This window comes from Mytilus californianus, unplaced genomic scaffold (genome assembly GCF_021869535.1).
Source record: "Mytilus californianus isolate M0D057914Y unplaced genomic scaffold, xbMytCali1.0.p SCAF_2, whole genome shotgun sequence".
NCBI lineage: Eukaryota > Metazoa > Mollusca > Bivalvia > Mytilida > Mytilidae > Mytilus > Mytilus californianus.
The window spans coordinates 77,163,890-77,189,904 of record NW_026262668.1 but is presented as its reverse complement, the minus strand read 5'-3'; the positions used below and the strand labels follow the sequence as shown (position 1 = coordinate 77,189,904).

Here is a 26,015-nt window from a genome sequence, read left to right as displayed (position 1 = left end):
GAAAATATTTTTTCTTTATTATTTGTATTATTTGTATTTTGCTGATAGATGGACATAGTGTTCACACAGTACATTTGTGTTCATCGAAGATCTTTGTTATATTAAAATCATGTCCAACTTTTCTGAAATAAGGGCGGTTAGAGGTTGACATATTGAAGAAGACCTTTATTGACCTCTAGATGTCGTCTGTCGTTTTGTGTTGTTTGTTTGTATACCAAACATAACCTGTTATTCATGTAGAAAATTGAAATTTACAGAGGAAACAATTTCAATGATATAGAAAAATAATACCCTCCCCAAATAAAATAAACGCATAAAAAGAAAAACAACAGAAAATATACAGAAAACATGCAGCCATACACACACAAAAGACAACAAAAACAAAAAGCACCTATTGAGCTCAACTAATCTAAAAAATAATCGTAATTTCAACAGATCTTAAAAGTAATTTAAATTTCAAATTATAAGCAATGTAAAATTCTTTTGTGAAAGGACAATTATAATATCTTTTTTCAAAACATTCGATGGAAAATAAGATTAATAAATAAGTGTAAAACTTTAACCAAATAACAGATAAATAACAAGGACTGAATTATATGTCTGTCACAGATGTTTCCATCGATGATTATAGCTGTTTTCTTCTGTGGTAAGTTATCCTTATTTGTTTGTTTAGGGTCGTACATACCATATATAGTATACATGGGGTACCTTGTACAAATACGAAAAATAACAGAAATTCACAAATACTAGGATGAATTTATAAATGCAAATTTACAATTTGAAATTCTTCCCAATGTTTGCCATTCCGCTAATATTTACTGATTAGATATAATTGTACATCCTTAAAATATGCCTAAACAATTACCTTTGGTACAGGCAATATGTTTGTTTCTTGATTTATGTTGAATCCGATGGTTCATCTCTAATATTTCATTCCTTTGTAAATTATAATCATATAGTTGTCTTTCGAAAATTGTTGCAAATACTTCAATCAACATTTTATATTGTTGTCTTGTTGACATGAACAATTTTATTTGCATAATTGAACATTAATTGATTTATTTTAAATAAGATTCTGGACAATAACTGACGACTTCAAAAGAATTTCAGGAAAAAAACAGAAGAGGCTTCTGTTTTTTTCCTGAAATTCTTTTGAAGTCGTCAGTTATTGTAGCTATCTGGAGAGAAATTTGCAACTGATACAGATGTCTGAAATATTCAAATAAAAGTAAGCTATCATGCATGTAAACAACGAAAGCCGAATATTTAAACAATATTATAGCTATTGACAACCCTATTGTTCTCGTGGGACACAATTATATCATTCTATTAACATTGTTTTCCTTATCAAAGAATAAATATGATATCATGTATCTTCAAAAAAAAGGCGACCCTTTAAAATCGTGACAAAAAGTCCTTTATGTCCATTATAAAATCATGTTTATTTTACAAATGATCAATTTCCTTTTAATCTAGTTACTCTTTAATTAAATATTTTTTTTTTACAAAAGTGAAAAGTTATCTGTGCATATCTAATCTTTTTCTGCCTTTATTGTTCTTTTGTGCTGATCAAATCTGAAAATAAACAAAATAATTGGTATTAAATACAATTAGTATTGTCTATATGTTTAAATGTCAAAAATGATTACACCCCAGTGGATGTTATTTTTTCTTTTCAATGGTAAGATAGATTACTTCCAATAAATTTGTAAATAATATTTTTTTTTTTAAACATAATATTTACACTGTCGATAATACTACAGCAGAAATAGATACGCTGTCTCCATATGAAAATAGAAAGCTCCTGAATTGTTACTCAATTTGGAGATAATGTTCATCCTGTTGATTAGTCAACAAGTGACGTCATCCACTGGCACACATATCAGACAGAACAAGATTGTCTTAGCTACCAATGACCATTCTCCTTGGAATCTGTCAATTTCTAATGAGAAGATTGAAAATTTCCCTCCCTAAAAGGCATCATATATGACATCTGTCTGTAGTTGAAAATTGTATGCTGATCCCTTAAGCTGTAAAGTATTGTCCATACACATATAAGAGATATACACTACGCATAAAAGGACAAACTAAAGGATTTCTTTTGTAATTTTACTTTTTTCTAATTAGATTTAGGTCGCAGTAAAAGTAACATTATGTAAGTTAATGTAAATTTCCAATCTAAGTTTTAAATGCTAAAAAACTTGAATGTCATATTTAATGTTAATTCCATCAATCTTAAAAAATCCTTACAATTATTATGGCTGCTTTTTCTATTTTATAGAAGGCAGGAAAAAGTGTACTGCTAGAAGATATCAAATGTGACAAAAGCCTTTTTGGCACTAAAATACACATAGAGAAAATTCATGTTTACTAAGGATTATTTCAGTTAAAATTCTCACATAATGACATTATTGTTAGGGTTATTGTGTAACGATTTTTTTTTATCAAATATGAAGCAGCTCTTATCCTTTTATGAATGAGAAATGATTCTATCTTTAATCAGTACATTTATTCCAAAAAATATCTGTATTCATTTATCATATACACGGATATGTTCAATTTGTTCTACGTTGAAAAAAAATAAAATAAAAAATAAAATAACAATTTATAAATTTGCTGCGTTCAGCGCGCTTTTCTGGAATAAGCTTCACCAGGGACGCTCAAAGCCAAATATTTAAAGACATGGATCATATAAATGAACTGAAACACATGAAAAACGATATGACCAAAAGGACCCTCAAAATAAATATCAAATAAAATAAAATTCAGTCTTAATCGTAATCATTCCCTTTAAAAGGTAGGGACACAAGGTCGAAAACTAAAAATTGCTAAAACATACTGGAATAAATTTCAAGAGTGTGATGCACATTATATATATTTAACTACACATAATACACAAATAAAGACTTCATACAATTAACACTTATCCATAAGTCACTAAGTTGTTCCATGCTATACACTATTCCTTGAACAAATTAGCTAGAAAACTTGTTGTTGAAGAAAATTTTGATGCAATAACGCAATCATATTTAAGTAAAAATTTTCTCCGATAAAATTACTTACCCAGCAGCAATTTATTTGTACCTGAGAGACATTTTTGTGACATTTAATAAAAAGTTGCCAATGTATACCAAACTGTCAATTTTTTAACAATTTTACGGCATATACAATTGAGGTACATATACAGAAATACTTAATATGTTGTTAAAACCTGAAAGTAAACATATGAAGCTGCCATACTGTGAATTTATTTAGATTGGAGAAATTTTTGTAAATGGCCATTGCGTGAAATATTTTAATGGAAAATTGTCCTTATGTCTTTCTAATAATGGAATTTTAAAATCTGTTCACCTTTTAAAATGCAGAATTAATTGATCCAATGCAGCTTGCTAGTAATTGCACTCATAGACCAATTTACGTATGTATAGTTTATGAATGGTTTAATGAACCCAGTGTACATAATGTAAAAACGAACGCACACTCTTGAATCGTATCTTTAAATTCATCTAAAGTTTTGAATACATGACCACATACACAAGTATCTTTATATTATGAAATCAAATAAATCGACAGTATCTAGTGAGAATTGTATGGCCTTTATACAAGACGTCAATGTAAGGAAACATAGTAGTACCGTTAAATCTCACAACTGAAATTGTCAATAGAAATCAACTTTTTAAAAATGTTTACATCCGTTCTTTATTTTCTCTAAAGTTTTGCACCAAGCTAATAGCTGGACTTCAGATGGTGAGGGTAGCGCTAGAACAAAAACCGTTAAAGCTGCCGGCTACGACCGCCTTGTTAGACCAGACGAGACTGTCAACCTGCAGATAGGACTTCACTTGCTCACAATCAACTTTTTGGTAATTATCATTACCCCTGAAATGTTTGAATTTATTTGATAACTTAAAGCTGTCAAATTCATGTTCACCAATTTGATTCAAATTCTCATATTTGATTTATTATATACTATAAGGAATATCCAAATTATAAAAAGTTTAAAATAAACAATTTACGATGCACGGACTCGATAATATGCACCAGCATGTCGTGTGTATTTTAGTCTAGACGTCATCTAGGTGACCACCGAAGACTGCCGACGGTCATATAACCCGATATCAACAAAAATATAGAAATAAATAAATAGCGAACACGTGCAATTGGATTTTTCTATTTGATTTCATATTAAAGGTTAAAAAATATGTGAATCATCGTTTTTACCTCTATAAGAATGAAATTTTGTGGATCGAATAAGTCAACCAAATGGTTTACCCTTGTTTCACTTTCAATGTTGACATTATGATTATTTTCCTTTTAATAGCTGAACACGCATAGTTTGTACGTAACAAATCTCTAGCTAAGGGTCACATGTATACGGATTTAATGAGGTAGAATTATTCACTTGCAAGTGAATAATTCACCAGCAGTGTTTCTTAGCTTATTTTGACCAAATTGGACAAACCTGGCTGCTAAAAGCGAATTATTATTTCACCATTTCACTTTCATTAATGATTGACCAAAAAAAAATCATATTCTATTTTTTTTTCATATCTCGTAGCTAATGCCCCTTTAAGATGATGGAATAAAGGAATTACACGTTCATATTTAAAATGCTACGAAATAAAAGATTATTTGTAAATTGCATGGTATTAATAGCTGACGTCATCACTCTCTGTTAATTTAATTATAAAAATAGCTGAAATTGTAGAGACAGAAAGAAATAAGAGAGAATTTATCGCTCAAAACAAAATGAAAATGAACATTCTGCCTAACAAAATGCAGGATTTATAGTGTGCAAAATCATACATATTTTTGTGAAATAAGTAAGCCTGCCTAGCAACTAGTGAAAATTAGTATTCCTTCCGAGAAAAGTTCTCCACTTCATGAAACCCCTATAAATTAAACGGTTGTCGGCTAAATTTGATCGAATTGAAAAAAAAAAATCAAAACAAAATCGTTGTACTTTGAAAGTTCTGTATTGTCATATTAGAGATTTCCAATAAAATGACATTACTCGACATAACCAACCTATCTGACCATATATCGGCCTATTGCATTGAAGGATGACGGAGGGGAGCATATACTACATGATTTTTTGGCTCGTTGAATACACATACTTTGTTGAAATGGATGCTATTTAAAAATTAGCACAATCTGCTATTTTAATTCTTTACATATTTTGTTATCAAATTCGGGATGACTTTATTGACAACAACCTTTTAAGGGAATAATAAATTCAGTTACCGGTAATCAAATGCACCGATCATTACTTCGTCATTTCACTTGACCCATATATTTATTTCTCAAACGGAGAATTCTTAAAGCTAATAAATCAAATTAAAAGTTAGAAAAAAAAAAAAAATAATGGAATCTGAAGCTAGATGATATTTTCATTTTGATATATAAGTTATAAGATTAAAACAAGAGTTTCAAACACGCCACAATGTAAAAGGTGAACACGACTTGCTTCTTTTTTTAGCATACTTCTATGATCTATTTCAAGATACTTACTCAGTGGTAGAAATTCAGATCACGGATGCATCTATCTTATAGTCACCTTTCCGTAGAATGTTATCAAATTGAATTAATGAGGATGCATCTTTAAGACAAAAAAATGATTGCACTTCAATAAATCAGTTACTTTTTAACTTCTTGTCTTTAGTTGTAATGATGCAAGTCTGTGCAAACGTATGCGTAATTTAACATCATTCACAAATTGTTTTTGATAAATGTTTGGCGTTTAACTTATGCAAATACGTATGAAAAACGGACATGTACGGAATATTTGATTGGAGTTTCGCTAAGTAGGATGATCATTTTAGTTTTATGACCAACTTATAATATTGATAGAAAGGCGATATCATATAAACTGGTCTGTGCGTCCGTCCGTTCTTCCGTCCCGTCCAAAATATAAAACGTCTTAAAAATTATATACCAAATTAGAGTTTGACCCGGATTAAGTGGTTCACTGAACATGAAAATGTGACCATGTGAAGGTGCACGGTGTCTTACGGCCACACATTCTGTTGCAAATGTTTTTATTACACATGTACATGTATATGTATCTTCCATATTCATAACCGCTTCTTTGGTCTTGTGGTAGCGAGATCGCCTCGACAGATGCGCCCCAAGGGTGACAGGGGAATAGAAATATGGTCACTATTGGTCCTGTTCCGCCCGACATTAAAACCATAGCCAAAGTGGGGCATCCGTTTGGCCCTGCGGGGTGTATAAGTACGCAGTCACGTCCGGTCTGAGTAGGGACGTTAAATGCGATGCCTCTTTTAGAGAGAATGCCACGTTCTCTGAATGTTAACTATGCATTTCGTTTTTTATATATATTATACCTTTGGTTTTCCTGTTTGAATTGTTTTACACTAGTCATTTTGGGGCCCTTTATAGCTTGCTGTTCGGTGTGAGCCAAGGCTCCGTGTTGAAGGCCGTACTTTGACCTATAATTGTTAACTTTTTATACATTGTGACTTGGATGGAGAGTTGTCTCATTGGCACTCTTCTTATTTATATGAAATATTTGCCACTGTACGTTAAGCAACCAACTTTCAATCAATCGACAGTAGCGTAACTTGAATTCTATTTCTAGTGAAGCGAATGATTTGAATCTTGGCAGTCAAAGCCTCAACTTGGTTAAAAGACGTCAATGTCAACAGGGAGTGGACGGTTAATTGAAAATCTGAATCGCAAAACAGTTTTCAGCATTTACAAATGCAAAAAAAAATCATAATTTCAAATAGGTTTTATTGATTGATTGTTGTTGTTGCCGGACATTAAGAGACGAAAACTGCATGCATATTCAGGACAAGTAAAACAAAACAATCCAATAGATATGTAAACTGGGTCGACCATGATAACAGCACAAATTTCAATTGTACCTGGAAAAAGAGAGCATGTTGCATAGGGACAGACATTTTGGCTTGCAACAGGACCCCTATGTATCCCTGTTTCTGTACCGTGTAGAGCTAATGTACGCACCCACACTAGATTTGATTGAACGCCCCCATTCCTATTGGACGTGGCTGTGTATATATACATCCCTGACAACCAAACGGACGACTCTTTTAAGCATGTTATACTGTTGAATAGAGTCGTGTATAGAGTACATAGTACATACTGGTACAACCCGCAACGACAAGGAACCACCCCCAGTGGTGGGGGGTATGCTGACCATACTCTTGATAGGTCACATACTGGCACAAAGATCCTGTCTATGAAAAATCCAGATTTATGGAATTTTATCATGAAATACTTATATTTCTAGGGCGCATTAATCAATACATTTCATGAAACTGCTGGTTAAAAATTTAATTCTCAGTATTCAATTAGAGACAGGTCCTGATCATAACAAAAAGAACTGACAGAATTATATGTATCACCTTTAAAATGCTTTTGTACAGATTTTGGGATATTAAAGTTTACTTTGTCTTTTAGCTTTATATGTCTAGCTTTTGTTAAAATGCACGGAATATAATAACTGGGTGAACTATAAAGTCTTGCTTATATTAACCAAGGTACATGTCAGTAGGAAGAGGACTACAAACAATGTAGGAATGCCAAGTGTCTACAAGTGAAAACTACGTCCACCCAAAGTAACAAGTTCGTTGTCAAGACAAAATCAAGCATCATGTCAGTTTCACAGTTATGAACTCTTGTTTGAATAAGTTTTTTACAAAGTATACTTTGTCTGTTTCTTCAAAAAGATATTTGCATCTACCTTGTTCATTTTGTGAAAGAAAGTTTGAAGTATATTTTTTTCAAGATGTTAATAATGAGGAATGAGTGAGTAAAGAGTAAAGCAGTCAACGTTTTGAACCGTCGTCACTCTGATCTCTATATTATGAAATACACGGAAAATATTTTCTCTTTATCTCTCTTTTCTAATGGTAAAAAACTGGTGAGGCGGTTGCCTCATTGCGTCATTAGAAGCTACACCACTGCTCGAGTTTGGGAGGTCTTGTCAATGACCTCGCCCGGTTCAAATCAAAGATTGGCTGCCTCTCTGCCAATCATGCAATATTTAGGAGTAAGAGCAAAGATTGGTCGGTCCGGAGTCGAATCATGTGTCCGGGTAGGGTGACATGTCTTCCTGCGGTACAATACAAAGTCGGGTTCATATTTACTTCTCGTCCTAAATATGCATACGCAAAATACATATGAAACGAACACGTATATATATGGCCCTACATTCCGTTAATACTTTTATTTTAGTGTTGCGCAAAATAGTCATCTTCTCCACTGCATTGGGAATACAACATCGAAAAGAAAAAAACAAAACGTGCTATTTTGACTGCATACCGCATCCTAAGACGGATTTGAAGGGGAGGGGGCATGTTCCACTCCTGACGTTGCCTAGTTCCCACTTTCAAAATCCTGGATCCACATCTAATATCATATTATCATCTGATGTTCTATGTTTCTTACCTTACACATTCCCGTTAATGATTTATGCAGTAGAACAAACTCGGTGACCCCCTATAGATTGTTTACCAATAAAATGGATAAAATACTATAAGTTAATTTACTTCAAGGGATGTAAAATATTTTGCCTGGATATGTCTTGTATTTGTACTCCGATATCATTCCCGTTAAACAAAACAACACAGAACAATCCTCAATCGAGCACACTTTCTAAAATAAACCTATATAGCTAGGGAATTTTTTATCAATGCATTTAATAATAAATGAAAAATGTTTAGAAATTAAATGGAAGCGATAGTTTTATCTCAATTTTCAACTCTTTTTAAAGTTCTGACAAATACGTACTGATTTCGATATTTCTGGAATTGTCAGAAAAATATCCTTCTAAAAGATGCTTTACCCAAAACCATTATAATAAGACGATAGACAAAGAAAAAAAGAAAGAAAGACATCGGATAACGAAAAAATAAGCATGTAAAATATAGAATAATGGAGCGTTTTTCTGCAAATTAAAGTGTATTGAAAAATAATTGTCATAATTAAAACCATGAAAGATAACTCAAATCAATCTTATGATAGGTACCCTAGGGATACGTGTGTTTATACGTGATCTTATGTCAGTGAAAATAAAGGCGGGAATCTGGAGAACCACGCGATAAATAAAAATGCAAGATTTCTATCATTTTTCATCATGATACAATTATTTTATTTGGACGAAAATTCTGATTTCAAAAGTCTTGGAATGCTTTGTTTAAACTTGAGCGACGTATTTAATCAAATTCAATGGTTGGCAATAACCAGTCCCATTAGGTCCGTACGTTGAGTTACGTACGTATGTCATTTTATTGGAAATCTCTATTGAGAAATACTTTAATTAAAAAAAATATATTCTAAAAAAAATAAGGGGTTGAACGTAAGAAAAACACTGTCGGGAAAGTAATTTTTTTTTAAAAATATGACCCTAAAAACAACTCATCATAGATACCAGGCTTATAGTTTTGTACACCAGACGCGCGTTTCGTCTACAAACGACTCATCAGTGACGCTCAAATTAAAAGAGTTAAACGACCAAATAAAACACGAAGTTGAAGAGCATTGAGGACTCAACATTCCGAAAGGGTTTGCCAAATACAGCTAAGGTAAACTATTCAAGTGGTAGAAAATCCTTAGTGGTTTGAACAATTCAAAGTTTTGTAAACAGTTAATATAAAAAAAATCATCATATCAATGAAAATTCATGTCAACACAGAAGTGCAGACAATCATCGGATTGACAATTTCGGCAAATTTGTAGTTACACATATCGCAATAAAACAAATCAACTTATATAAAAATAAGGAGATATGGTATGATTGCTAATGAGACAACTATCCACCTGAGTTCAAAGGACGAAGAAATAAGCATTTAAAGGTCACCGTACGGCCTTCAACAATAAAAAATACCCATACCGTATAGTCATCTATAAAATACCCCGACATGAAAAATGTGAAACAATTCAAACGAGAAATCTAACACCCTAATTTATAACAATACAATTTACGAAAAAAAAAATAAGACGGACATGGACCAAAAAACCCCAGTGAATTGCAGGCTCCTGATTTGGGACAGACAAATAAAGGTTATGGCATGGTACATTGTAAACATGTTTGTGAGCGTTCAACCCTCATCCTTCTTCTAACTTGCATCTAATGCATGTTCTATTGCATGAAATGCTGTTCAGTATTATATATGTAGAAACCAATTATATAAATCTTTTGATATAATGGACCTGCCACCGAAATATTTTTTAAGTACATAAATTTTCCAAAATGCAATAAACACATTTGAGCATATTTGTTGTCTTAGTAGGCTAAACTGATCCTTCTTTAGAATATTTAGAACAAGATACTGATCAAATGTGGTAAAATGTTAGTTTAAATACGTACATAAACACATACAATAAAAGCCAGGCTAGGAAAAACACTTAACTCTAAAATAATGGATTACTATAGACAACCAAAACACTCTGTCAATAACTAACAACTCATCAAATATACCAAGCTTATATTTTGTACGACAGACGCGCGTTTCGTCTGCATAAGACTCATCAGTGGTGCTCGTTTTACAACAGTTGGAAGGCCAAATTGAATACGAAGTTGTAGAGCTTTAATAATACAAATTCCGAAAAGTTGTGAAAAATACGGCTAAGTAAATCTGTACCTGGGGTAAAAAATCTTAAGTGTTTCGAATAACATTTTATATACAGTAAATTTTAAGAAAATGAGCATATCAAACACCCACTTCATTTGAACTTTGGTGGCTAGTTGTCTCATTGGCAATCATATCACATCTCCTTAACTTTATATTTCATGTCAACGCGAAAGTGCTGACTATTGGGCTAGTAATAAACTCGGGGACGAAACGTCAACCATCAGTGGCATCGACCTTAGTAGTTGTAAAAACACATCAAAGATAGCAGGCTTATGATTTTTTTGTATTTTGCATTCATGTTCATGTTCATTCATTGTAAATTGCCTATTTGCAGGAGATAAAAAATCTGCAGTTGTCATTAACAGGATGGATTTCAATGGTACGTCTTTATATTTAAGCACCATATTATTATTCGACACCCTTAAAGAGTCAAAAGCACAAAATTGCAACAATAACAAAATGAATAGAGAACAGATTGAAGACAGCAACCAAGGGAAGTCAACAAACAGACAGGTGTCGATACAATATGTCATGCTCTATATAACACCGAGTCTAAAAAGGAATGAATAAATTTGACAAGGACTGCCATATACTCTAGACCTCAAATATATATTCTTTATATTGCAGTCCTTCAACTTATATAACCACTAGAACACACCCGCGTTATCACGGGTTCGTGACTGACTTAAAGTACCTACGCCTTACTTTTAGCCTGGATTTTTAGTATTTGTATTGTCATCTGATGAAATCATGCTGATTAAAAGGTGCATAGTTTTCTCTGCTTTCAAAATCTTCTTTCTGTTTGAACATGTCCGGATTTTCTTACTACAACCGGAAACTGCATGTTTTATTGCATTGTACTTATTGTTTTTGCGGAAGATTAACTTTCTGCCTTACTGCCAGGCTTGGAAACTGGATAGGCAAATGCTCACATTAAATCTGTAACGACACAGTGTGTTTAATGTCCTCCTTTACACCATAACCCATGGTGGTTCTCCTATTAAAGGTGGGAGATACAGAACATACATACATGTGACTTATACTATTGGTATCGGTATCGGTTTGACCCGGAACTTGTTTATTTTTGGTAATATTAATTATGTGGAAAACAAAAGGACCTGGAATGGTGTAATTTTTAATCAACATCATTGTCCCCTATATTAGTTATATATAAAGTTAAATTCTTTGATTCGTCGTTTTTACGTCATGCCGGCTAACAAATTGGACCTCGTTACTTTAGTAGTATAGATATATTTATACATATTAAAAGCGTCTCATTATGTATATTAAAGTCTGCATAGAATAAGTGTTATCTTTAAAGGTTGTCTTAAAATATGCATATTTTAAATTGTTTGACCAATTACCTCTGTATAAGAATCCCAAAGTCAAAACAGGAAAGCTGATGAAAAAAAAAAGAAATATTATATGGACACCTGACATCAAAGCGAATTGATTGATATCTGAAAATTAATACCCTAACTTCTATCAGGTTTTGTGTTTAAGGTTTTGCATGTCCTTCTCACACAAAAAATGAATAATAGTACTCGAAATTTGCGTTGCCGACCAAGCGATAGTAATACATAAACGTACAATTCAGTGTGCACTATATGTACGTCTGAAATAATATTAGCCAGCAACGGTATAGACTATTATACTTTTAGGACCTAATCAGAACAACCATTATCGTCTATAGTCAACTTGTCTGAGGAAGTTTCAAGCTTAGTTTCAGTACAAATGTATAATTGACGTACCGTTGTTTTAGTAGATTACAATCATTTATTTTCTTATTTTTCAAGTATTTTATGTCACTAATTTTTAGGAGTGGGAAGATGAAAGATTAGTATGGGACCCTGCAGTGGATGATGCTGAATTTTATTTTGCGTTCGATTCAGAGATATGGAAACCAGAGTTATTCGTTGACAATTCGTACGTATTAAAAACATTTTCTGGTCTGTCATGCAAAATCGAAAAAAGAAAGGATACGTGAGGATGTCTTGGAGACACACATAACATATGTTGGTCAATCGACAACAAAGGTCCGTCCTGTTTCTTGTGGGTCTGGTGACTTTTTTATTGGTCGGGTTGCACTAAGTATAAAGTTTTGTACTGTTGGTCGGGTCGGCGATTTTGTGTCAACAGCTCCTTACACTGTTTTTAACGCAATTGCATGAAATGCACACATATTGAAGCTGTAAACCTGCTGTTATGGACCACTAGAAAATTCAAAATTCTATTGAAAGTAAAGCTACTTCATTTCTTTCAATATACTAAAATGATAAATCTACTTTTCCTGTGTATAGTCGTAACAACCTTCATATCATGAGCTGTGTTATTTGATTTTACTGGAGAGAGTGTTTTGTAGACGAAACGCGCTTCTGGCGTACACATTTTTTTTATCCTGGTGTCTATGATGAGTATTAATCAAAGGGCAGACTTGTTACGGTCAACACCCACGTCGTCAAAGTAAACATGAATAGCCACATGCTTTAAAAACCAAATTTCCAAACGTTTAGACATATACCGTATTTTGCTTTAAGTTCAAAGTTTTGATTTTGCCTGCACTTAGACAAACACAAGAACAATATTTATCTAATAATATTCTAGCCTCTCGAAACAGTTACTGTCCAATAAGACTATATAAAACATATTTTCTAGGTCTAAATGACAATATCATGGGACAGGGAAACTACTTAAAATTTCCTCTATTGATATCATGCATATTGTTGATAAAACCAACGTAATATAGGTTTAATGTAAAACGTATTAAACGTAATATACAAATTCCACATCGAACTATTTTACACTTAAGGATCTCTTATCTATAATTAAGAATAATGGTAGGCCTCACTTATTGAGCAGACTGGGTGAAATGTAAATTAGAGTAAATTATATAATATTTTTAGAGTGTGATGCAATATCGTTTTTCAGTCGTCCAATCTATGACTGTACACGTATCATCAAGGTTATTTTTGTTACCGAAGGCTGTCTCCCCATATTGATAACACTGAAGATAAAAAAGGCGTTTTATTTAAATAAACTCTATGAACAGAGGCATTGATTTTATTAACTTATCTAATATTTTTTATGACCAAACAGTACAAAACGTGTTAACTCCATATTTTGATAACACAAAGAACACAGTTATACACTATTTACAGTAGAAATGTGAATCCTGGCGATCCTTATAATTTTTATGATGACATTGCAAAAGGTCATGCTTCTAACGTCTTTATTCTAAATTCGTTCAAAGGCTTCCAGATTGACATTTTAGTCGAGGAAAACATTAATAGATGTCATTAGGACTCTGTTGGGTATTTGTTTCATTGGCAATTATACGACATCTTCTTATTTCCACTGATGAGTCCGATGGAGACAAAGCGTGTGTTTAGCGTACCAAATTGTAATCCTGGTATTTTTTATGAGTTTTTACATCTATACAGTAGTTGAAACTAGGCTTTGAGCTACCTTACAGTAAATGCGAGTAATCTAAGGTAAGTTTTTGTTTTTTGTTGTCATTTTTTTTGGTACTTAGTATCGATGTGATGAGTCTGGCCCCATATCAATTGATTTTTAAAGGTTGTTCTGTTGCTGTTTTGTTATACCAATGGTCCAGGTAAGTAGAGGATTGAGTGCTCACATAAATGTTTAACCTATCTTTTTTATGTGCCTGTCCAAAGCAAGGAATATGTAATCAGTGGTTGTCGTTGGTTGCTGTGTGCCATATTTGCTTTTTGGTTATTGTTTTTAGTATCAAAACATCAATCCTTTGTTTTTTTTATTTTTAAATGTTTTACATTTTGTCAATCTATGATATTTTTTGATTGCCTTTACATTATTGGTATTGTAATGATTTTATTAGAGGGTTGTGTGTGTTATATTACCTAAATATAATACTTCTAGGCTTGAGTCATCTGGTCATCCAATACTGATAGCTCATCTAAAGAAGGGACGTCCGATCAGGATTACAACTAGGTTAATGACTGTCAAAAAATGTTCGTTCTAAGAAAAAAAAAGTATGTTTTAAAATAAAGTCCATATACACTGGCCAGGTTGGGGTGAATCTCTTTAAACTATCACCATTTGAACAATTGGCTATAAAGTGATTTAAAACCGTAACGTTCAGTAAACAGTGGTAGGATGAACCAATTAAATAAGTGTAAACATAATGGACAGATTGTGACTACACCCATCAGTATTTGTTTACAAGTTTACATATGATAACGGGCATTACCCATATCATTAGACTTCTGACAGCATTTTACAATTGTACCACAACGGAATACAACATGTAATGTTTAAATGTTTATCGTATTTCCTTGTAAAAGACGCGTAAATGTGATTCTAAAAACACCATGTTTTCAATTACGAAAACAAAATAAGTTATTTTCATCTTATCAAAAATTATTACTAGTAAATTCAGTTTTTCATTAAAAAAACACCTTTCATGATGGGAATCCTATTTATTTCATTTCTGTATTTTTTCAGTCTGGCCGATGTTTCCATCTTGAATGACCAATATCTCCAGTTTCGAGTAGAAAACACCGGTTTAGTTGAATGGGAGCTACCAAGAATTTTCGTTGTACATTGTGACATCGACATCCAGTTCTTCCCGTTTGATAAACAATCATGTTTGGTTGAGCTGACCAGTTGGGCTTATAGTGTTAATGAGTTAGTTGTTACAGCTTTGTACGAAACAGTACAATATGAAGAAATGAGGTTTGTTTCTACTTTTAATTATGCATTGGTGGTTACTTAATCAAATTTGATAGCTGGACCCATTTCTTCCAATAACTAAAGAAATAACCCTTATATTACTTAACATTATGTTTTTAATTAGACCCTCTAGATAACGCTGTCAAGCAGCTTTAAAGTGTTACTTTATATGACGGGTGGAAAAACTTTTCCATTTCACCTTGCATGTTGTAAATTGTGCATTTTTTGGTTTGTATAGTCTGGTGAAAAGTTGACCTGTACGTTTTAGTCATATTAGTCGTCATATGACGTACCAAGTTCGTAAAACACACAATCTGAAGAATGTAGAACAGACTTTTTACTAGAAAAAAACGTCTTATGGAGTATTATTTTTTATTAGTTAAAAGAAGCACTCATAGATATGTTAAAAACTATGTAGTATTCAAAACCTTATGTGCTAGCGATTTTAATAAGCATCTATATTCCCGTATTGTTGATGACTGTATATGACTGTATCAATTATAACGGTGTTTATACTAAAACATATCCCGTACATTAACCGTTTTAGATATTTGAACATTTATTTATGACTCAAGCAAAGTACAGTAAATGAGCTATGTCACAGATTATTTTAAAATTTTGAATACAACCTTGGCTCGTTGAGCTATAACTGAAAATCGAAAGTAATCGATTTATCTTTTTTAGTTTCTGTAATATTACTAATGAATAATTCCTTCAAAATAGCTAAAATTGTATAGAAGGCACATACAATCGGAAAGAAACGTTCCAAGATTTGTCTCAAAATCATCAAATCTCCAATTACAAATGCAGAGATTTTTCTTAAAAAGAGATACGTAAACGTTGTTGATACATACATTTTCGTTTGATTGATATCAAATAATCATAGGGTCACCTACTTCATTTTTGGTGTATTAACCAATCTGTTGCCAAGTTTGCTTTGAAAAACATAAAAATCGACGTTTTACGGCTCACAACGCGATGCTTTTACGCTTATTTCGACTTTTTGTGGTATATTTTCACTTCGAACACCACTTTCAGTGATATATACCGGAAAAACGAAGTCGGTGACCTTATTGTTATTTAACACTAAAGTGGAAATTTATGTATAAACAACATATCAGTTGTAAAGAAAAATTATGCATCGGTAATTGGAGATAGATTTAAGGACGTTTTTCAATGATATTCGACGCACTTTCCAAGGATGTTCAAGCACTTTATAACGATGTTCAACGCACTGTAAAAAGTCACAAAATAAAAATTTCTGAAAAGTTTGAATTTCTTAATCCAGATAACAAAATCATCTATAATACTAAAATAACGAAGTCCAATTTGTCAGCCGGCATGGGGTAAAAACGACGAATCAAAGAATTCAACTTTATTTATAACTAATATAGGACAATGGTGTTGATTAAAAATTACACCCTTTTGTTTTCCACATAATTAATATTTCCAAAAATTAACAAGTTTCGGGTCGAATCCGATACCAATAGTATATGTCACCTGTTAACTATTACCTAATCTGTACATTCCGCATCTGTCAGGCGCACCACCAAACGGTGTATTTGGGATTTTCTATATACACGGGTCATAATCACACCTAAACCACGTCATTACTCATTGTCATATTGTTTCCGGTTGTAGTATTTTTATCAGCATGACTTTATAAGGTGACAGTACGAATACTAAAAATACAGACGTAAAATAAGGCGTAGGTACAGTTTTCAATTTGTTAGCCGGCATAACGTAAAAACGCCGAATCAAAGAATTCAACTTTATATATAAATAATATGGGACAATGTTGTTGACACCATTCCAGGCCATTTTGTTTTCCAAATAATTAATGTTACCAATAATTATTAAGTTCCAGGTCGACGGGTTCAAACAGAAAAATTTTGAAAGCAGAGAAAACCGTGCATCTTATAATCAGCATGACTTAATTAGATACTTTAATTCAGTCATGGACTCGTGATGACACGGGTTTGTTCTAGTTAAAATTAAAGATTTGACATTAAAATATCTTCAATCAACCATAAACAGAACTGAAACCCCTAAGTGTCAAACTAAATTGAAAAATTTGTATAGAGTACATGAATTAGGAAAAAAGTTGGCTAAATCTCAGTAAAATGGATATTGATAGAACAGTAAAAGAATTTCAATTGAAATGTATACATATTTGTTTGCACTTGTCCTAAGTCAGGATCCTGATGTTCAGTGGTTGTCGTTTGTTGATGTGGTTCATAAGTGTTTCTCGTTTCTCGTTTTTTATATAGATTAGACCATTGGTTTTCCTGTTTGAATGGTTTTACACTAGTCATTTTTGGGGCCCTTTATAGCTTGCTGTTCGGTGTGAGCCAAGGCTCCGTGTTGAGGGCCGTACTTTGACCTATAATGGTTTACTTTTTACTTGGATGGAGAGTTGTCTCATTGGCACTCATACCACATCTTCTTATATCTATATAGTAGAATATATACCGAAAAAGACTTCAAATAATGCATATGTCAAACGGAAAATGTCACTTATGTATTGAAAATAACAGTTATATTGAGACTCTTGAGGATTTATTTTATCAATGTAACAATGTTAAAGTATAGAAAATTTTAGCCGATTTTATGGGCTTTCACTTCAACAAATATGCATCTCTTTTGAAAGGATTGATTTAGAAACATGTCAGAAAAATAAAACAAATAAGACAAATGCATGATTTTTTTTTTCGATTTCAGTTATTGTTCAACAATCCAAAGTTGTTTGCAAAATCTATGAAATAGCCCGTTTACTATACATTCAACGTAATTCTTCTACAATTACTAACGCCCATAGACTACACAACTCTATACACATTACCATGACCTCGAAAAGGCTAATAAAAACTAAACTAAAGTTTCAAATTGAATACCTACAGGACAGTGCCGTTTTCTGAGTGCAATTGCACATTATGATACATAATATCATGTCGATAAAATATAGTCAGTAATTTATAAATTCTACTGAAATCATAATATATGAAATATAGCAAGCAAGCAAGATAACATTTTTAAACTGTGAAACACGTCTGTTTTTGTCGGCCCTGTCGCGCTGAGTGATTATTACCCATGAAGTGTTTGAAAACTATACCGGTCTATTGTCAGACAACTAGAACAAAATTAATTTCAATCCAATTCAGTTCATTCAAACGGTTGAAATTACATTTTAGTTTTCATAAACTGATTTACCGCCTATTGAGTGAAGCACATACTCTTTATAATTTTACTTTTCATATTGTCTTTAGAACTTATACAAACAGAAATTAGCTGTAATGCGTCACTCGAAATACCAATTTTCTGATACGTTTTATTGTTACAAATACCAGTAATCAAATTTTTTCCAAACGGTTGGTTTCAAATAAGCTGAAAAAATTAATTGAATATAATTATTTCTCATTGAAGTGTTTGTGGTTGAAAAGGACAAAAAACAACGGCAATTATGGACTCTAAATTACCCAAATAATATATTTTATATTCGACTGAAAATGAAAAATATGATTATAAGAAGATGTGGTATGATTCCCAATGAGACAACTCTCCACCATAGACCAAATGACGTAGAAGGTTAGCAACTATAGGTCACCGTATGGCCTTCAACAATGATTAAAACCCATTCCGCATAGCAAACTATGAAAGGACACAAAAGACAGAAGACAGGCGAAAAATACCAAAGGGATATTCAATCTAATCGAAACAAACAGACGATACCATGGCAGAAAAACAAAAAAATTATAAAAAGACAAACAACATTATACAAAACACAACATAGAAAACTAAAGACTGAGCAACACGAACCCAACCAAAAACTGGGTGTGATCTCAGGTGCTCAGGAAGGGTAAGCAGACCCTGCTCCAGATGCGACACCCATCGTGTGTAAGGCAATTCAAAAGAGAAAACTAAGGCCTGATGTATGTGCAAAACAATAAAAGAAAAACAAATATGATATACAGCAACAAAAGACAACTACTGAATTACAGACTCCCGACATGGAACAGGCTGATACAGAATATGGCGGGTTTAAATATATTTGCATGTTTGCATGTAAGCATGCTTATAAAACTAATTTCCATTCCGACAAAGGCACTATAAGAATACATTTCATTCTTATTTCAAAATTTGTAAAGAGCAAGGAAGTTTTACGTCGATATAAAAGTCCATAAATAAATAAATCGTGTCCATTCATTTTGTCCATTATGTACTTTCATACAACAAAATAAGAAAGACCAATAGTTATCGTCTCTGAAAAGCAGTATATTTTTAATTATCGATAAATAATAGTAGTTGTATCTGAAATGTTTTTCCTGTAGTTTATAGTTGTAAAACTAACTGAAAGATCTTGAGTTGTTTGTTTTTTTAAAGTTAAAAACTCCAATTATGTTGTCAAATGTGTATAATTTCTATATTGAATGTACCAGAGTTGATTTTATCCGAAAATAAGTAAGACAAATCTATTTCCCATTTATTACGGGAAGATAAAGCCAATACTTAATTATCTTCCAAAAATTATTCATAAAACAATTTACAGGATTTTGGTTGTTTCCTTTACTTTAATTACCTATTTATTTTCAATATTGTCCAATTTAGAACTACAAACTATCTTACTTTTCCAGCTATTTGTAATTGCTTAAAACTCAACAAAGTTAGTATTGATATTATACTTTTTTTAAAATTTTTTCATCTGTGGTATAAAGATTAAAAAAAATGTGCAAACAATGAATAAATATCATCCGAATCCTGCACCCAAGCGCCTGTGGCATTGAATTGCAACTTATCAAGAAATAGGCTTCGATACAATTTATTGTAACGCAAATTATATGAAGTGCAGAACGCAGTATATCTATTTGATTCTTTTTTTAGGACAAATGGGGAATGGACTATCGAATCGAGCAAGGTTGAGACAAGAAATTTCACAGAAGTAAAGCCTGGTGGTACTGAAAGATCATATTCCGTCATTGACTTTACAATTATTATTAAACGTAATCCGTCACATTATATTTCATCCACTATCTTGCCAATATTAGCAACGTCTGTGCTCAGCATATTAGTATTTATTCTTCCTGTTGACAGCGGTGAAAAGGTCGGATATACTTTAACGGTTCTTCTTGCAGAAGCAGTGCTACTAACACTAGTTCAAGACAGTATGCCATCATCGTCTAAGAGCATATCATACCTTTGTAAGTATTCGTAATAGGACAAAATAGTGCACATCTGTATACGTTAACTAAACCAGATAAAAGTAATCTTTACACTGGCTTTGCATGCATGCTTTGCAGTTTGTTTAGCGTAAATCGTACAGCATATATGATGTATGACAGGACTCCATAGTAAATAATACAGTCAGTAAACGTTTAAAAAGTCTTTACACAAATGAATATCAGATCAAATCATTTCATGCTGAAGTCGAGATATCAACAGACAAGATAGCTTGTGTGTTATCAATATTTAAACCGCACTAACACGAACGTTCGTTGTGATGTTTCATGTGAATAAAAGGAGATGTGTGGTATATGTGAATGTGACAGCAACCGAAAGGCACACAAAAACACAATTGAAATCTGAACAAATATCTGCACATAATGTCAAGCTCCAAATCGCCCCATGTCTAAAAAAGTGGTAATAAATTATGTAGAATTGAAAAAAGATGTGATTTGGATTTGTTTGTATGAAAATGGAATCTCAAGAAATATATTGTAGTCATGGTATCCAGGCAATAACTCTATTATATTTATTTTCATGATGTCAGTTGCCCTTGATATGAACAGAATACTGATAATTTGTTTTGAAATTTAATAGGATCTGGATTTTCAAAAGGGGACCAGGCAATAAAAAGTTAGGAAAATGTACTCGAGCACAATTTTGTAAAACTAACAGGGCGGGGGTCAAAACCCACGTCCCCTGGTCCACCCCGTCATCACCTTTCATGCTCCAAAGTTGAAATAACAAGCTTAAACATTACAAAAACAAATGAAGATAGCTTCTAGCATCAAATTCACGTATGTTTGAGAGGTTATGAAATCTACACATGAGAAAGTAAACAATTTTACTGAATATCAATTTACATATTGTATATAAACCCAAAGCATTTTCAACCAATTCTAAGTCTTACTAATATCCTCCGCCTTGTAGTCGATATAGGTAGGATAACTGAGTTAATAGTTTATTTTTTCAGCTGTATATTTGGCCATGACCCTGGTACTTGGTGTATTGTGTGTTATCCTGACTGTTCTGGTAATTAGAGTGCATCATAGAAGCCCTAATATTCCTGTCCCACAAAGAATAAATGTTCTGATGCTAAAGATGTGTATTCCCTTATCATGCTGGAGGGGTTGTTGTTGCAGCCGCGGAAAGAAGAATGCAAATGGAAAAGTTGGACCAAATACAGATCCCTCTGAAGCTTATGTAGATATTGATTATCAAAAGAACAACGAAGATTTTCCAGAGGATTATCTTTTTGCTTGGACCGAAATAGCTGCCGTAATGGATTGGTTCTTCTTCATTCTTTTATCGACAATAACTGCCCTTTGTACTGTTGTTCTAATGTCGATCGTCATAGTAGGAGGAATTATTTCATAGAGTACAGATATCTCATTTCACTCTGTTGTGTTTAACTTCAACGCAGATAAATATGTACATATATACTCTTTTTCGATACAAATATGACAATCTGTGTTTTATTTTGGAACTCCTTATACATGCATTTATTGTTATTAAGCATACGTTGTTCCTCACTAATAATTCATTTTATTTCATGTAGGTTGGTTATGCACAAAAATAATCAGTGTTCAGTAATAATAATACATTTAATGAAACTTCTGGACACTATTGAAAGTAAATTGGTAGATAAAGTTAAAAAAAGAACCAAAATACTGTAAACATTTTTTCATTAATTATTTTAGGAAGATAATCAAGTATTGGTTTTATCTTCCCGTAATGAATGGAAAAAAGTCATAGAATTCCATCATGTAATTCATTTTTATTTAAATGCAAATTAAAAGAAACTGAACTATGTACTTTTTGTTCAGATCTTAGCAATAACATTTTTCACATTTTTGGCTATCCATGATATACTGGATTAGAATTTATGGCATTTTCTTGCCTTTTAGCGCAAAATACGTAATTTTAGGTGTGTCTGAGGATTTTATAAACAGTAAAACAGTTAATAATATTGTGTGGCTTTTTAAATACTATATATACAACTGAAGACATAAGAACATATTGCTCACAAAATATGGTGGGATAGAATATTTGAAATATTGGATAAGTAAAGAGAAATATTCTGTCTGTTTTTAACCCCTGCACAAAAAGTTAAAAAGAGATCAGAAGTTGCAATTGTTAGAAGCAGCATTTGATTAACCAAATCAATTGCAATGTACTTTCTAATATCTTTATAAAAGAAAGGTGAAAGCTACCAAAGGGAAATTCAAACTCATAAGTTGAAAATAAACGGACGACGCCATGGCTAAAAAGCCAAAAAACCAACAGACAAACAATATTACATAAAACACAACATAGAAAACTAAAGAATGTGCAACACAAACTCCACCAAAAACTGGGGGTGATCTCAGGTGCTCCGGAAGGGTAAGCAGATCCTGCTCCACATGTAGCACCCGTCGTTTTGCTCATGTTAGTACAAATCCGGTAATAAGTCTAATTTGGTAGGTCACATTCTGGGAAAAGGGGACGGGATTGTAGTTACGACATTTGGAACATATCCGTTAGCATCTGTGAAACGGATATTACATAACGGTCAAGCAACTTCACCTGCTGGAACTCTTGGTTTAATAGCTTCCTTGTGAGCAGCAACCTTCTATCAAAGAAATCATGATAGGAAATACAAGCCCTGGAATATTGTATTAACTGGGAGATATATACTCCGTAAGCAGGCGCTGCTCGAATGTTGCTACATAGAAATGGAAAGTTCACAATTGGGAAGCTGAAATCATATCTTTTGTCGTAAAGCTTAGTTTTGAACCGACCCTCATTGTTAATTTCTAGACGTAAGTCAAGATATGAGACATACTTAACTGTATCAGTTGTATTCTGTATCTAATGTTCGATGGGATAGATGCGTTCAAATTAGTCACCAATTTTGAATTATTTAGTGCGAGAACATCATCTATATAGCAGAAAGTGAAGTTAAAGGATAACTTCTTTCCTGTCTTCCTAAGAAGTTCCTGTATGAAGTCAGCCTCATATGAATAAAGGAACAAGTCGCGAGAACAGGGGCACAGTTGGTTCCTATGGGAATGCCGATTGTTTGTTGAAAGACACATCGTCCGACCGTAACAAATATGTTGTCAATCAAGAAATTAAGCATCTTGATAATATCAGTTTCAGAGAATTTTTTTGTTTGAATCAGTGTGATTTTTTACAAAGTAGGATTTATCTCTCCATAAGACAAGATACTTGTATCTACGTCGGCCATTCTTTTTTATGAAACAAAGCATGAACAAGTCTTTCAATTTGTCTTTTAGTTTGGAATGGGGAATACTTGTGTAAAGTGTAGAAAAGTCAATTGTTTTAATACTATTGCAAGATGAAAGTGTCTTAGATTGTATGTACTCTAAAAGATCTTTGGAATTTTTTAGTATCCACATCTGATTCACACCACCTCTAGAATAGGTAGTTTCACAATAACTTTGAAGCCCGGCTTTGATTGCTGATAACATTGATGTTAATAATTTAGAAAGAGGTTTCGTGGATCACTTGGAAGACCCAGCAATATAACGTTGTTTGTATCCAATATAGTGATGGAAGATCCAGATTCCAAAGAAACATAGAACAGACCTATGATTATCCATAATTTCCTCTTTGGTAAGTGTCGTTGGGGTATATGTTGAGTTTCCAAGTGAATTGTCAATACCTAATTCATTTATCAAGCATTTATAACTTATTAAATCTTACATGTATTACTTAATTTTTATAATTTGTGTCTTATACTGTATTATGTAATTTCACCCTTTTCATAATGAAAAATAAAAAAAAAAAAAAAAAAAAAAAAAACGAACTTCTGACATCTACCGTGTATATTGTATAAAGGTTTGTTCATATAATGTATTTGATTACTAGTATTTGATATCTCCTTTCACAAATTCGGGACCGACAAAGAAGTTTGAACAAAGTAGGATGCATCATATGTTTTCAATATTCAGATTAATTTAAAGTTATTAATATTTTTCGACATACATTTGTATTACATTAGCATGACTAGTAAATTACGGTGTATATTTTCATAGATTTATATCTGTTAACTTTCTTTTCCCACTAGTTATGTATGTTCTATGAATACAAATGTATCAACAATACACATTTTTATATCCATATTATTTACATGTATTTCGTAAAAAAAAAAACCTGTAAAGTAGGATACGATTGAATTAATTTTGGCTGTTCTTTAAAAACAAACTTTTTCTTTCATATAAGTGTAAAATTTTCATGTTACTGCCTAAAATATTATTGATATTTAGCACTCCTTTGACGTTAACGCACTCAAAGAAAAATGTTCGCACAATCTTTTCGCCTCTTTTTATTTTTTTCCGTCGCATGAATCTAATATCACGATACCACAGACACATTTAAAGCTGCCTAACATATTGACTTATGTCTAATAATCAAATGAAAAGAGAGTTGGTTGAAAACAAAACTTTACAACATATAAGATGATTAATGTTTTCCAGTTGTGAACTTTCAATTCGTATGTATAGCAACATTCCAGCATCGCCTGTATATGGAGTATACATCCCCGCTTTATACGATATTCCAGTGCTTGTGTATCGTATTATGATTTTTCTTGATAGAGGATGTTTTTTTTACGAAATAAGGGCGGAAGATTCCAAGGGGGACTTTCAAAAGGCATAAATCTAAGAGAAACTGACAAAGCTAGAGCGAAATACGAAAAACGACGAAAAGACATTCATGTTAAAAAAACACATCATAGAAAATTATAAAATGAGCAACACTAAAAAAAAAAAAAAATCAAAAACCCGGGTTGATCTAATGTGCTGTGGAAGGGTTAGCAGAATCTGCTCTTAAAGAGATCATATGACGTTCGTCGTGTTACTCCTTTGAATACGTTGATAAGTGATCACATACTATATCAAGTGATTCCTGTGATTAGGCACCTCACAATAGCGGATTGGCAATTGACACGTATATAAACCTTAGACACCACCAAATTCGTTAACCCTTACACTTGACCGAATGTGAAATTTGACAAAGAAAATAAAATGATGGGCACAATTTTGAATGTGTTTATTTGTCTTTTCTATAACAGACTAGTATTGATAAAGATTGACGATTTATTTAAAACCAAAAGAGATCCTATAATTTTTTGTCATTCTAAGAGCGTCATTACGAATTGAATAAATCTCTAAAGGAAAGAAGTTCTTCGTGAAATTATGTTTTTGGATTTGTTTTATAAAATATTTCTTCGGACAGGATTTCATTGACATGTGTCTAAGGAATTTTGTTTTAAGGCTTATAGCTACATTTATTTTTCGCCCTTTTTTACATTAAAATATTGCGGGGGAAAAAATAAACTCTCAAAAGAAATATTAGTCACTTAAAAGAAACTTTCTGAAACTCCTTTTGACTTACTTTAATTCTAATGTAATCCCCGCTTTGGTCAAGAAGAACTGGCATCTTTATGTTTTTGTTATA

At 32.5% G+C, this 26,015-nt stretch overlaps 1 protein-coding gene across 4 annotated transcripts; it reads left to right on the top strand.

The window, feature by feature from the left end:
* The first annotated feature begins 486 nt into the window (after window positions 1-486).
* LOC127728248 (neuronal acetylcholine receptor subunit non-alpha-2-like) lies at window positions 487-24,359 on the top strand. Of its 4 annotated transcripts, none has more exons than XM_052235521.1 (7): window positions 487-646; window positions 3,715-3,863; window positions 10,957-11,001; window positions 12,442-12,548; window positions 15,108-15,338; window positions 20,214-20,530; window positions 21,526-24,359. In XM_052235521.1, exons 1-7 carry the CDS (start codon window positions 610-612, stop codon window positions 21,927-21,929), a joined length of 1,290 nt encoding a protein of 429 aa, XP_052091481.1. In that variant the 5' UTR covers window positions 487-609; the 3' UTR covers window positions 21,930-24,359. The 4 variants fall into 4 exon arrangements, with proteins under 4 accessions (XP_052091481.1, XP_052091480.1, XP_052091483.1 ...); XM_052235520.1 differs by lacking the exon at window positions 487-646 and adding an exon at window positions 1,628-1,681; XM_052235523.1 differs by lacking the exon at window positions 487-646 and adding an exon at window positions 1,628-1,681 and having other exon boundaries at window positions 20,465-20,530; window positions 21,526-21,666.
* The last annotated feature ends 1,656 nt before the right edge of the window (window positions 24,360-26,015 follow it).